The sequence below is a fragment of the Geospiza fortis genome, unplaced genomic scaffold (assembly GCF_000277835.1).
Source record: "Geospiza fortis unplaced genomic scaffold, GeoFor_1.0 scaffold192, whole genome shotgun sequence".
NCBI lineage: Eukaryota > Metazoa > Chordata > Aves > Passeriformes > Thraupidae > Geospiza > Geospiza fortis.
In genome coordinates, this window is record NW_005054315.1 from 1,957,301 (window position 1) to 1,972,682 (window position 15,382).

Sequence of the window (15,382 nt, forward strand, 5' to 3'; positions counted from 1 at the left end):
TTTTGCAGTATGTATAGAAATTTCTTTAATTGAAAACTGATCCATTCCTATTTCAAAAGAAAAATTGCTGGTGACTAGAACATGTCAAAGTAGAGATGGAGACATGAGAAAATAGTCATGTATTCAATAGGGTCATGTTAGCAGATGAGAGACCAAGGTATTTGGCATTAGTGTAAAGCTGTCCATCCCAGCATTACCACAAAGAGAGCAAGGGCACCACCTGCTGTTTCAGAAATGTATTTATTTGGAACATGACAGCGACTCTTCAAGTACTGCACTCTAAAATTTTCTCCTGAAGCTTCTGCAACACAATTTCAGTAAGTGATGACTCAGCAGTTGCCTGTTCACATGATGAACTTTATTGTAGCCACAACACTGGCCATAAATGCCTGAATATGGGGTACTAAAGAGGTTTTTGAAAGCAAGGCAGTGTTTCACACAGGCTCTTCTTCACCCAGGGCATCAAAATCTAGCATTCACACATTTTCAGGAGATCTGACTGATATTCAATAAGCACCAAAAAGTTTAGTGACTGATTTAAGAAATAGCATCTTTAGCATGAGAATGTTTTAGGTCATTATATGAGCTGGAGGTTATAGAATAAATAATTGCTATTAGATAAGAAAGACATCAAACTACAGTTCAAGCAGTTTTCAAAAATTTTCGAAGGACCTTGTTTCCAAATGCTCCCAATTGAGAAGAGAAAGGTTCATACACACCAAGTTGATTTAAACATACATGAAGAACTTTAAAAACCCAACTGTCTGGCAGTTCTAAGACAATTTGACCATAGCAAATTAAATCCCTACCTGACCAGGAGATAAAATGTAGAGTTGTGAGCAGCAGTTTGGACACTCTGAGTCAGTGAAGACTCAATTTTTGAATAATTTTTCCTAGATGGCACAAGGAATCACCTTATAGTCTTCTCCTCTTCTTCTGGATGTCAAGCGTCCTTGGGAAAACCCTGCATGAGGCTGCTCAGGCATAATCAGACTGTTTTATTTTACAGACTAGAAAGGAACTTTTGTGAGGAGTGGTCTTTTATAAATAAGATTATCAAGTGTCAGAACTTCCATGAGAGTTAAGAATCATTGCTAAATGGAATGGCCAATTCCTATGCAGGAGCCTTCAGCCATTTGGTCAGAGAATGTCCTGAAGGATTTTAATTGAAAGACAAGTTCAAAACAGCAGCAGCAGCAGTCTTCACAAATTTTGGAAAACAACACGAAACTTTAGCAAATTATGTGCTTTTGCCAAGGAAAATGATAGCATGGCCCATTTCCTCTTCAACCAGAGCCAAGATTCACCTTGCTCACTTAAAAGCAAAGTTTATGAAATATTTTAATTTTTATCCTATATAATTCAGTTCTGTTTGTGCACAATAAATTCAAAGGAAAAGTGAAAAATGTGCATAATTTGTTGATTCCCATGAGCTGAGATGAAGTTAGCAGATTTTTGTAATGTGTTTGTATCAAATACATTTCAGTGATAAGTTTCTCATGTTTCATCTATCAGTTTCATTTCTTACAAGATAACAACAGAGGTGTCAATACAGTGCCCTATTTGCCCCTTTAGAAGATGCTTTGTACATCTGCAAGATGTGCAAAACAAAAATCATCTATGATTGCATCAAGCTTTTGCATTTATTGGTGGCTTATTAAAATTAATTAATTGCTGTGAATGAATGCTAATAACAAATTAGTAAAAACATCTTCCTTTCTTCTGTTTGTTTTTTTTTACACAAATAGTTTTATTACAAACTTGAATTTTTAAGAAATACACATGTAAGAAATTACAGAAAGGCCTTGGCATTTGCAAAAATCTTTTGGTATTTGCATGGTAATAGTCCATAAAACATTTCTGGACACAGATGTGCTCAAACAATGGTATCATTGCATAGAAATTCTTTAGAAGTATTTCTGAGGCCACTTTGAAGAATTTTTTGGCACGATATTAACAAAATTAAGGCCTTATACTTTTCAAAATCAAGTAATTCAGTGTGTGAGTAGTGTTTAAAACCCTGAAAAATATTAAATACAGAATAAAGACTATAAGCTCAAAGCAGAATTTACTATTATAAACACAAATAACTATTAACCTGGGTTCAGTCTCTGCAACTTCAGCATTGAAATGGCTATGTAAAATTGAACATTTCACATCATATTTTGGCATTTAACACCTAATTCATGACACTGAAAAGAAGAAAAATCTTGTAAGCTTCTTTTTGAAATTATAAACTTAGAGCTTGTTTTGCCTAATGGTTGATATCTATATAAATTACTAAAATATTTATATATATATTTTTCTTGACCATTGCTGGATCATTCTTTATTCCACAGGAAAGTTTGTTCTACTGCACAAAGAAGCTGCATAGTACCAACATAGCAGAAACACTTGCCTATTTGTGAAGCCAATTTGGCAACTTCTTCCAGATGTAGACCCATTAATACTGACAGACTAAAGGCTACAAACAGAAGCAAAGGTTTGCAGGATGGCACTCTATGTTGTGAAAAGATGGTTACATGTTGAACAACCACAGTCTGTAATCCCAAACCTCTTTTTTACATTAGTATTTCTTTGTACAAGAACAATAAGTACATACCCAAGAGTCTGGGATTTTAAGACACCTAGATAATGGTAACAAACTTATCTGGGGAAGAAAAATGAATCTAAATATATACTACAAGAATGAGAAAGGGGGGTCAAACAGTATAAGGCAGAACTGCATACCTCCTAGCACCTTTGCATTTTTTTTCTGGATAAATGCTGACTTTTTATTCTATCAGTGCATTGCATTTATATAAAAAATACACATACTTTGATCAAAAGTGCCATTTGGCATGTCGACATTTGAAGCTTATCTTTGTTGTCTCTTTTCTTCTTTAGCAAGGACAGGGCCAGTAAAGCAGTGTGTGTTAGTTATGCAAGTTCCTAAAAGGCACTTTACTGTTTTCATATTGGACAACAATGAGGTACATATGATATATGTCTAGGCTTCATTGCTGTTAAACAAATAGCACCATATTGTGTGAAATTAGTTGAAATTCAAAAGTCATTATGTTTTTCTCATACAGACTTGACAACGGCTAACATTTGAGCGTAGATCCCCGGCTTTCAAGGTTGAGGGAGTCGGTTTCCTATGGAAAAGAAAGAAATTAAAAGACCCATTAACAACTTTCAGATTCATAACTAACAACACCAGCTTGGAATGCAAGTCTCCCTTCCAGCCTCTGCTGAATCAAGAAGGTGTTCCTAAGTTCTCCAGTGTGTAATCACTTCCAAGTTTGGCCACAAACTATCGTAAGACTAGTTTTAAATGTCACACACCTACTGAAGTGTTCAGTTCTTTCACAAGGCATAACATTTCCTTAACCTCGAACACCACATGTTAAAGCAGCAGTTTGAAAACAATCTAGAATTTGGGTAATAAAATAAAATTGGCAAAGAAGCTGAAATTTGACTGTTGATGAGTTTCTGTTAACTCATATGACTTTAAAGACAAATGAAAAGCTGGCAAAGGAAATTATGTGATGTCATATAGAAACACAAACCAAAGCCTCGAGTCTCTAACTTGTCATAAGGAGGTTAGAGACCTCCTAGCAACTAGAAATAAATCATTTTCAGATGAAGTTGTGCTTGCATTTAATGTTTTTCATTAAAAAATATTATGAGTTTACAGGAAATTGAGAAGTATTTGTGATTTCTGATAGCAGGGCAGGTCCCCTGATCTGGGATTATTTTATTAGTCTGAGGCACAGTTTGCAGCCAGAAAAGTGTGTGAGGTTGAGAGGTCTCAGGGTAGGACTCGAGGAATGGAAACAACTGTAGTGCTCACTCTATATTTTCTTCTGACCAGCCTTCCTCTTTCCTAGGGATTCAGGGCTTACCCCAGTGGTTGAGTGGTTGTGGCAGTAGTTTTTCTGGTTGTTAAGATTATTACAGCCCCAGTGACACTCAGTCTCAGTGCTCAGTTTTTCTACCTACTCCATTGACAGCTATCCGACAAAGAAAGAGTGAAAACTGGCTAAACAACCTGCTTCATTCTGAGACAGGCAAGGCAGCATTCACAGATTTGGATGGAAGGCATGAAGAGATGAAGGGTAACAGGAGCATCAGTCAGGACTGTTGTGGAAGAGGGTGATTGCCTGCACTCCAGAGGAATGTCTGCTGACCAGCTAAGCTATCCAGACATGGGAACTGACCTATATGCCAACATATTCGTAACATTCATATAGAGCAAATGAGCCTGTGTTGAAAAATACTCATGTGTGGGAGACCAGAACAAAGCCTATTACCACTAGCTGCATTTTACTCAAACATACTTCCTCTAACATTAGGGAAAGGTAAATAATTGTTCAACTCACTTAGTTTAACACCTGTACAAATTGCAAGTAATTCTATTATATGTTAATGCCCATTTACAGGAAATGTCATATTCTAACTTAATTTCAATCAGTATGTCAGCCTATCCCAGTTACCACTTGGTGATTACAATCAGAAACACAGTGGAATTGTGAACACTGTTAGATTATTCTGAAAAGCAAAATACATGATACAAATGACACATTGCAAACACTAACTGATGATACATTCATTAATTCCCCCAAAAGCTACTATTTTTTTTTCTTTCTGCTACAAAAGTAATTTACTACATAAATTAACTGTGCTGGTGGACAGCCAATACTTGAACCTGTATTACATTAAAAAAATACTTCTTTTATTCAGTGATAAGGCTCAACTGAGTCTCAAAGAGTGATAAATAAACCAGGAACTTACCTGAACATCTCATTCCGTTCTATAGTGGCAAGCCAGAAGCTGTAAGCATTTGCATAGTAATTGCAGGTGCCCCGGCCATGGCATTCAATGAAGGGAGCGCTGCGGAACTCCTCTAGGCAGGAGCCAGGGGATGCCAGGGCCTGGCCAGAGCCCTCAGCACCAGCACTGGTGTGCTAGGAAAGGCAAAAGCACTGGTCAGACAGGGACTCTCTATCTCCTCTGCTACAACTGCAATGAACTCTCTCGCACAAATATTTCTTCACACTTCTCTCCTTATCCTCTGTTCTGTCCATCTGCTGTTGTGTTGCTCAGCTCAAGGAGGAACAAGAAGGTGGAGCTGAAGACTCCAGAGATGGCATTGGGTTCTCTCATTCAACAGCAGCATGACACATGAGCAATATCAGCTTCAGGGACAGCTGTATGCACAGAAGTCCTTCAGGAGAGACAGCAGGACTCAAGCTATCTCTATGTAAGCAACATGCCAGGGCTAGCTCTTGGCCCAGGAGGAACAAGGTCTGGTATGGCTTTTATCTGAACAGCTTAACGCCATTCCCACCCCACATCACAGTAGCCTCTCTCCCATTGCCAAGTACTAACAGCTCCGGATCCAGCTGTGTCTCAGACCATGCCCAGGCCTTGCTGGGAAAATGATCAGATTCTTCTTGAAGTCACTACAAAGGGTGGAGGACTAATGCCCTCCTAAAACCTGAAGGGACAGAGGCAGATACTAAATTTCCATAGATCAAAACCCTGAAACAGATGTTTTCCTCAGCTCAGAGTATGTCCCAGCGCACTTACCATGACAAAGGAGTAACCAATCCAAAGTGAACTCCAGCCTTCAGGACACGGTGGTATTTGAATTGTTTGGCTGTGAACAGCTATTACCATAGCAGGAGCTTCACACACAGAGCATCTAGAAGGACCAAGACATGAATGAGCTACATGCACTTTAGGATTAATAGTTCATTATTCAGAAACTACTTTCTTTATGGAATCTTGAAATAGAAAATGTTGTCACATTCAAAACCAAAGGAAAATCACAATGTTTCATTTAGAAAAACAGCCAACCAGTTCTTTTTTCTCTTTTGTTAATTTCTAATTTATTTGATAAACTTCTAATTTCTCCCTTACTTAGAGACAGTTCAACTATTAAGTCTTCTTCCTACTAGCTTTCCTATGAGAAAAGAACAAGAGACCTCTTATCTGAATATTTATATGTATTTTGCTTTTTCTAGTCCTGTTTGTACTGAAGTTTCTAAAAGTGCTCAATGTCATGAACATGGGGGGCAAATAGCCAAACACTGTATCTCAGCGAGTATCACTTAAAAGTGGTCTACTCTGATCAGAAACAAGTAACACCAATTCATCATCCTAAACTTAGCTCTGACTTCCAGAGAAAAAGCCATCTCTCTGGAAAATGTCTTACAAAGGCAATCACTGCTAATCTAATCTAATGCAGGCTCTTTCCCATGCATTTTCCTTGAAAGTGTTTTTTATTTACATTTGTGGTCTATATCTCCAGTAAGAGATTTCCAGCAAAGTAATTTGCACAACAAACTTCCAGAAAGGCATGCAGCACCAGTTCTTTTACTTTAGATAAATTCTTCATGTCTCAGAACTGCTAAGTTACTGAATAATCCAATGACCAATCATTCCTCCACAGAATCACAAAAAACCCAGGAGCTGGGCTGGAATTTTAATATGGGGGCTGGTAATAAGGAATTTGGTAGATATAATCAATTTTTCCTTGTACAATTCTTCAACTGGGTGCTGCAGTTAGCAATTACGAAAATTATTCAAAAATAAACAGTCTGATTCCTGTTATCAGAGCAGGGAAAAGAATCAAGTGCAAAATGGATTAAGTTGGATTCTGGAAAATGCAGAGAAGCAAAGGTATTCAGAATGAAAGCCTTCTATTTCTGCCTTGTGAAGACTGCTTTCATACCTACTGCCTTCATCTTTAGTGCAGAAGCAAGAGAGTTATTTTAAGAAAGACATCAATGAAAGAGTAAGTTAAAAGAAGGAATGTAAAGCTGCCTCTATTCTTGGAGCTCTGCTTTGCTTCAAGAGATTTCTGGTATTTCAGTAGAAGGCCATACAGGAAAAGAAGTCCCGTGATTCAAGGCAGCAAGTGACACTTCTACACATTTTCTATATTTGGACAGAGAAAGTTGTTGGTTAAAAAGCATCAACTAATAAAATAAATTGAAAGAAGAGTTTTCCAGATTCTTGGCTAGTTTTCTAAAATGAATATTACAACTATTTCACTCGTTGCCATGACTAAAAGGAGAAAGACACATAAGCATACATGCACACACACACATGTACATACATGTACACACTTACGCGTTCTTACAGTGCAAAAGCTAATCCGTAGGCATGAGATAAGGCAAAGTGTTGGTTAGTACCTCCTTCAGCAAGAGTTTCAAATATGACTGTTAAAGGCTATTTTACATGATATGAGATGGCAAAAAAGGAATATGAATTTCAGAGGCTGGCTATTTGAATTTTTTCTGAGAGTCAAGCCCCTTCCATTCACGTACAAAAAACAACCAAAAATGTAAGACCAAAAAAGTCTCTCTTGAGAATCTTGTCCTCAATCTGCCCATTCATTTTCAAAACATACCAACTTCTTTGGTACTAAACCAAAAGTAAGAATACAGAGTACAACTGCAGATACAAGATGTATTCCACTATGCAAAATAAACATCAAATGTTTTGCAGTAGAGCCATATAGCTTTTTGAACATCCAAGATGTCCAGAATACAACCAACTGCTGATTTGGATTGTCCTTTCTCTTGGATGTACCTGAGAAATCACTACCAGCAATCTCCACTCCCATTCATTAAATATGGCTGGAAGAGGGATCAGCAAGAGCTGATACAGATTAGAAGCAATGACAGAAAGACAGTAATGCCTATTTATAATGATTATCACTTAAGCTGTAAGCTGAAGATTCCCTTGTCAGACTCATATCCAATGGTGGGGCAGTTTGCCACACTCTTGCTCACAACTCTGCCTTCAGCACTGGACATATTATGCCAGAAGAGGTTTTCTAGTGGTCTTAAAATTTCAAATGGAACAAAAGTTCAACATTACATTGATGTAGAACAGTTATGTCTCTGATATAAGCACCATTCTTTATGCTAGCTGCGAATCTGGAATTATTAAAAAAATTAGATGATTGATTTTTCAATTGTTTCCTTTAATTCAGAAAATAATGGCTGTATTCAAGCAGAATGTCTAAAACAATGGAAGAAGCCTGTCAGTCTACTGTATGATAAAAATGCTACCATTTTCAAACAAAAGGAAACTGAGCCCTAAAAAGCTTCTAGCTATGGCTAGTCAAAAAACAGAAGTGTTTCAGACAAGAATTGTGAAAAAATGCACAACTTTTTTTCCTTCAAAGTACATCACAGCTTTTGCAAGACAACATTTCAAAGTATATCTTTTAATTTCAATTATACCCAAAATAGGCTATTCTATTTCTTTGGGTTTCCCCCAAAATGGATTTATTTTTGATCAAAGTCTAAACTGAAAACATGCACACTTTGAAACATTTCATCAAAAGAATTCAAACTTTAAATTTAAAGGCAGGAAATAAAAATATACAAATTCAAAACCTTGTCCAGAAAAATAAAGTACCCTAAGCTCTTTCACAGGCTTTTTCACTTTATAAATACAGCAGAACTGAAACCATACCTGCTGATGAATGGTCTGATATTATCACCAGTGATAGGAGCCATATTCATTGGCATGGGCTCAGGAGTAGACAGCCAGTAGGAGTAGTCATTCCTTGATGCAAAATTACAGACGTTGTTGATATTGCAGAATAAGAAAGGCATGGTACTGAATTTCCGAAGACAGCTTCCTGCTGTGCCTGAAATGTTAAGTGAAAGGTTATTTCTTAACAGTTTTTTTAAGCCACTGCCAACTGCCTAACAATTATTTCCAGGAGCAGCTAAAAAAGGCAGAGAACAGTTGCTCTGGATGGCCCAGTTTACTCAGAGGAAGTGAATCCTCTTAACTTCATGAGGAATGAACAGGACAAGGAAAGGAGTAGTCCAGTCTTGCCTGTAGAATTACGGAATACGTTAGGTTGGAATAGACCTCTAGAGGTCATCTATCCTACTGCCCTGACAGGTAGATCTGGTTTCTTGGGTCCAGATTTAGTCGAGTTTTGAGGATCTCCAAAGACAAGAAATTCAACCATCCCTCTGGGGTTCTGTTCCAATGGTTGACCATCAGCATGATAAAAGAGCTTTCATTTATGTTTCATTAAATTGTATCTCATACTTGTGATCCATTGCTGCTTCTGTCAATGAGACCCTCTGAGAAGGGACTCTATACTCTCTACCCTTCCTCTAGACAGCTGTAGACTGCAAATAAAGGCCTCTCCATAAATATCTGTTAAGGCTGAGCAAACCCAGTTCCATCAGACTGTCCAAGACCCCGTGAGCCATCTCAGTAACTAGGTGTTGTATTCGCTGTGGTGTAGCAACATCTTTCTTATTCTGGATGCCTGGGTCTGAGCCAGAGCAATTACACAGATTTGCTCAATGCAGCTCTACAAATGAGAGCAGCATTTGGTTTGTAATGAATTCTAACTGAATTCTAACTTGGTCTCCACTTACCCAGATCTTGGCCATGTGCTCTTTCATTGCCTTGTACATAAAGCAAGGAGTAGCCGTGGTAAATCAGCCTTGTTCCAAACGGACACGATGGCTCTTCAATGGTTTGACTGTGTCTGGTAACAAGGAATCCATGAGCAACAGATGGTGCCCCTGGTGGGCCCATAGCCCCAGGCAAGCCATCAGGGCCAGGGGGACCAGGAAATCCTCTGGGCCCTACAATACAGAGAGGCTCCTTTTATTTCTGAAGACAGCAGTACTCTCCCTACATAACTAAAGAAGTGAAATTAATACATTCACACTTAATATCACATGTTATTTTTCCATGAAGGAATTAAGTCTGAAGAATGTAGGGACTTACCTGGGGGACCAAAAGGACCAGCTTCCCCTTTCTGCCCAGGCTGACCATCAAACCCTGGACTACCAGGTGGTCCAGGTACACCTGAAGGTCCTGTCACCCCTGTTGAGAAACAAGCAATAATTATTACTGGGTATTATTTCATGATCATTCTGGCTTTTTGGCTTTTAATACAGTACAGCATAGGTATGCCTCAGCACAAACTAAACTCCTGCAGATTCATCTAGAGAATATATGAGGGTTACTGCAGGCAAAGTGATTCTCTAGTAGAGAAGGAGAAGCAAGGAGAGAGCATGCTTCTAAAAAAACTAGCATTTGACTGGAATATGAAAAGGAATTGCTTCTCTCTCTGCTTATCATATGACTCAAAAATAGACCATAAAAAAGTAGGGTCATGAACAGCAGAAAAATGGGTATCCCTCTTAGCTTCTTCCCAATTCAGACACATTTCATGTCTTCCCCTTATCAATTTTTAGGGATGCTATGAATTCTACATAAACTCAGCAAATCTGACTTCAGGAGAAGGAAGTTAATACTATCAGCACTATAGCAATATTTCTGTGACTCATCAGACACTCACAGATTTCCTTTTCCTGATCACCCAAAAAGAAACATTGTTTTGATGTACTGAATTGACTACTAGTGATAGAGCAATGGATTCTGCACAAGCAAACCCATGCTGTGTTCAATCACTGGGACTGTTTCATAGCTATTTCATAAAGGACAGCAGTTGCAGAGTTGTATCATCACCTTCAAGAGAAAACTTTCATATCTACTATATTAACTAGGAAGAAGATACTCATTATCCTCCACTCTAATTCCCATCAACTCAACATAAATCATTCAGGAAAAAAGCTTCCCCCTAGAATCTTAACACCCCTGAGCTCCCATTCTCCATGTCCCATCATTCTGAATGACATGTCCTTGTGCCAGCATTTCATTTTTCCTACCACTTGCTCCATTCTCTTACTTGCTGATGTGTTTCATTTTTGCAGTTCACCTACTCTTTATAAAAAATGCCGTATCTGGACTAAAAGAAGAAATCCAGGACCATGGAACAAGCTTCCTCAGGAATTACTTTTCATTCCAGCATCAGGTGTTTTTCCTCATGCTTTCTTCTCCCAGAGACGCACAGTAATTAAGTCTGGATTCAAGACTAATGACAGAAGACACTCTGACAAATACATTTTGGGGAAAGGATAAGCAGAGTGCTGCAAGTCATTCTGCCTACTGCTGATTTCAGATACTGATGTGATACCTGCAGAGTGAGAGCCTATAAAAAAATCACCAGGAAGGCATCTGTTTTGGATGAGCTTCAAAAAGGAGCTTCTTCATCACTGACACAATTTAAGTGGCTTACAAAAATTGGATAATATTATACCAAAGATCCTGTAGTATCTAGCCTACCTTTGGTCTATTTTACGTTACAAAAATGTGTTTCTAGCGGCAAATTAGAAACTCTCACCTTGCTGTCCTTTGGGACCTGGAAGTCCTGGGAATCCCTTGAGACCAACTGGTCCTACAGGTCCAGGTAAGCCAGGATCCCCTTTAATAAGCTGAAAAGGACCTGGTGGGCCTGGTGGACCTTGTAAACCTGTGGAAATCAACCAAGAAAATCAGCATGTATTTAGTACACCACAATTTTTTCAAAAAGCGAAAAAAAAGTTACCTTGTATTGCCATTTATACAGTCAGAGACTGGAGCCTGTCACAGTCACAAGATATCAACATGTCCTAGACTTTACAGGTGAATGAAACTGCAAAGCTTCCCAAACTGAAGCCTATCTATGCTGATATCTCCAGCCAAGCAGACTTCTCGTGGACTGAAATAGCTGTCCAGACCTTAGCCTTTATGGAGCTGTCTCAACAAGTCTGCAAATAGCCCCAAGCTGTGTGGTGCAGTCAATATGCTGGAAGAAAGGGATGCCATCCGGAGGCACCCTGACACAACACACATGACAAGCGGGCCAGTGGGAACCTCATGAAGTTCAACAAGTGCAAGGCCAAGTGCAAGGTCCTACACATGGGCCAGAGCAATCCACAGTATCAGTACAGACTGGGGGATGAATGGATTGAAAGAGCCCTGGAGAGAAGGACTTGGGAAACACAAGTAGATGAAAAACAAGATGAGTCGGCAATGTCTGCTTGCAGCCCAGAAAGCCAATACAGGGCTACATGAAAGCAAGTGTGGCCAGAAATGCTCCTCCTCTGCTCTAAGAGCCCACCTGGAGTATTATATGCAGCTCTGGGGGTACAAATACTCCCCTGTACAAGGAGGGCATGTACCTGTTAGAGTAGGTCCAGAGCAGGGCCATGAAAATGATCAGAGGGGTGGAAGAGATCTATGAAGATAGGCTGGGAGAGTTGGGCTTGTTCAGGCTGCAGAAGAGAAGGCCTGAGGAAGGCCTCACTGCAGCCTTTCAATATATAAAAGGTGCTTATAAGAATGACTGAGAGATTTTTTACCAGGGTCTGGAGTGACAGGGGAAGGGCAACAGTGCGAAAGAAATAAGTGCTTACAGGAAGAATGTGAATTTGGATTGGACTTAAGGAGGACAATTTTTTTACTGTGACGTTGGTGAAGCACTGGGACAGAGATTTCCAAAGAAGCTACAAGAGTTCTATCCCTGGAAGCATTCAAAGCCAGGTTGAATGGGGCTCTGAGTAAATTGGTCTAGTGAAAGATGTCCCTGCCCATGGCGGGCAGGTTGAAACTAGATGATTTTTAAGATCCCTTCTAACCCAAACCATTCTATGATTCTAATCTGACCATTCAGATGCTGATACATGACACCTGGTTTCATATTCTGAGTTTTTACACAGAACAAAAGGGTGATGGAGTTATAGCCCCAAATAACAACAAATTAATCAAAAGTAACCATTTTCCAAAAAAATCTGGGGGGAAAAAGCAAAAGTCTTCATTATACCTTTAGATCCAGGAAGACCTTGGTCACCTCGCTCACCCTTAAGGCCTGGGAAGCCAGGAGTCCCTTTTGGACCTGAAGTCAAAGGAAATATTTGCATGAAAATTCAGTAATTTCTTGATTTGGAAGGATATGTGTGGACTAATCATGTTTGACCCCCATGATGCTGACAATGACAAAGACATTACTTTATTTGCTCAAGTACTATTTAACTATTAGCAGAAACACGATACAAATGCCACCACTAAGTCACAAAAGAAATGATGACTGAAAATAAATTTCTTGGTTTTTTTCTCTTACTTCTCTTCAAAGTTCTCTTACTTTAATATAATTCTCTAGATTAAAAGCATTATGTTTTTTCTATTTCTATTTTTCTCTATTTTTTATACACCTGTATATTCAACAAGAGAGACATACAGAGCTCACTTCCTCACATATAATTATAACATTTGCCTCTTCAATTCTCAAGAAAATCTTGAAGATTCTTTACTGGTAGCATCTAAGAATCGATTTTACATCCATCTTTTAAAGGAAGTGCACATTTAATATTTGCAATGCAAGAATAGGCAAGAGACAAAAAACCTTAAGAAAAATCTCAAAGCTTTTGTTGTATGTTTTTTGACACAGCTTTCAGTGTCCTGTTCAGTAATTATTAACATAGAGTCAACATTCTTTGGGCATTTCTTTTGAGAGAGGAAGGATATGAAAGAGATATTTTTGCATACTTTTCAGGAGTATGTTAAGTCTTCTCCTTACCTGGAACACCTGGAACTCCTGGAGGTCCGAGATCACCCTTTGGACCAACACCTCCTGGCAAACCAGGACTACCCTGCATAAAAGAAAATGTGCAATATAGTTATCCTAAAGTATTATGATGTAACTCCCAAATAGGCTGTGTATTACTGGAAACCTATGAAAAAATATAATATGACAAAGCCATTAAATTTAAGAAATGGTCATTCTCTCTCTTGATTAGCTGTGAAGCTTCTCCAACAGGAACAGGAGTGACACTTTGCTCTTTCTGAACTATTTTTTGCCTCAAAGATACCAGACCAGAATGAGGTACCACTAGCACTGCAGCCAGTAAAAAGGTTCTCAACCATAGACCATATAATTATGAAAAACATCTGTAAGCACAAACCTCAGCAGATACTAATTTTTGTGCAGTTCTAGCAGGAGGTTGCTAGTTAGATAATTAAATGGGGTAATTCTAGCAGACTTGAAAACTTCTACATTCACACATGGGATGAAATTAAATATGCTCAACAATTTATAATTCTCTGAAGATTTTTACTTTTCAATAGGGCTAAAACACTCAAGGACTTAAAACACTTCAAACAGAATGGGAACTCCTTCTGCCTTCACCATTCTAAACTGTAGCCCTGAAATTAATGGTAACAAGTTCACTGTAGCCTCACTTCAAGGAAAACCAAGACCATTTTTCAAAAGACACTGTAAATAGTCATTCAAATGGCTGCCAGTTTATTTTCTTCTTTTGTCTGTTGCAGATCATCTGCAAAAAGCTTGTAAGTATAGTTTAGAGTTTCTCCCTGGCTGATTTGGTATGATAGTGATAGTTCACTATATTATAAAACACAGAACACAGGTGGAGGAAAGAAATAAAATCCCTTTGCTAAGTAACCTAGAAGCTGGAGATGTGAATTAAACACACAGTGAAAAATAATACCAACAGTAGAAGTCATCTTATCATATTTGCAGAGCAATAAAATAGGCACATAGGAGTGATTTTTCATTCAGTGCAAGTTAGATGTTTATATTAAGGTGAGAAGAACAACAAATGTCTAATTCTTTTCACTGATTATAAAGGGAGAAGAGATGACTAGTTCAGAATGGATGCCAGTTAAACTTCCAAAGACTTCAAAGTTAAACAAAAGAAATGCTACTCTCAAGAGTGCTAAGGAAGGCATGAATGCAGTAAGATTCCCTGGTTTTTCAGTCACATAGTCACAGTGTAGAGGATTGCTTAAAGAAATGGCTGTCTCTTTGTATCATAATAAGTGAACTTCTGAAGCCCAAAACAGGAGGGCTAACTTTCATTCAGAAGGCACTTATGAGTCAATCACATTAAAAGAGAGGGGTTTTAAATATATGCATATATTTTAGGTTATAATTATAAAAGATATTTATAAGAGGAGCTTATTGGAAACTTTCCATCAAAATACATTTGCCATGACAGTATACATTTTTTTCTCATCAGATACAGCTTGGTAAACAACTTTTTTGGGTCTTTTCCAAACAGAACAAAACTATTTCAGGAAAATGTTTTTTCTCTCATTACAACACTAAAATGAACACGAAAAAACCCATGAGGTTTGTATTTCACAGTCTGATCTCTGCATTTACTTTCTTTGGATACAATTTTTGGACAGGTTGCGTCACTCATGTTGCAACAAAATCTCCATTCTGATATAGGTAACCACGTACCTGGAGACCTGTATGAGCAATTGAGCCATAATCAGGGCAGGAGCCTGTCACACTGGGAACAGTGGAAACTCATCATTGCATGTATCACCAGAAGAAGCTTAATATTTAATATCACTCTCACTGCAGCATTTCACACTGAGTTAACAACCTGCTACTATGAATTATGGCTCAAGGATAGCGAAACATTTTTTCTGATTGAAGGCATGGGATCAAAACCCTTAGGCATTTCCCATTCTTTCTCAGCAAACA

General features: G+C 38.3%; 1 protein-coding gene across 1 annotated transcript in view; it reads right to left on the minus strand.

Annotated features, from left to right (window-relative positions):
* Positions 1-224: 224 nt before the first annotated feature.
* COL4A1 (collagen type IV alpha 1 chain) overlaps positions 225-15,382 on the minus strand; it is a 72,727-nt gene continuing 57,569 nt past the window's right edge. Inside the window, exons 43-51 of the mRNA XM_031056155.1 lie at positions 13,445-13,517; positions 12,692-12,763; positions 11,231-11,359; positions 9,769-9,867; positions 9,411-9,623; positions 8,479-8,656; positions 5,575-5,689; positions 4,777-4,949; positions 225-3,137 (exon numbers count right to left, since the gene is read on the minus strand). Of these exons, the coding sequence (XP_030912015.1) occupies positions 3,056-3,137; positions 4,777-4,949; positions 5,575-5,689; positions 8,479-8,656; positions 9,411-9,623; positions 9,769-9,867; positions 11,231-11,359; positions 12,692-12,763; positions 13,445-13,517 (1,134 nt within the window). The 3' untranslated portion in view covers positions 225-3,055. The remainder of the gene's footprint in view (positions 3,138-4,776; positions 4,950-5,574; positions 5,690-8,478; positions 8,657-9,410; positions 9,624-9,768; positions 9,868-11,230; positions 11,360-12,691; positions 12,764-13,444; positions 13,518-15,382) is intronic.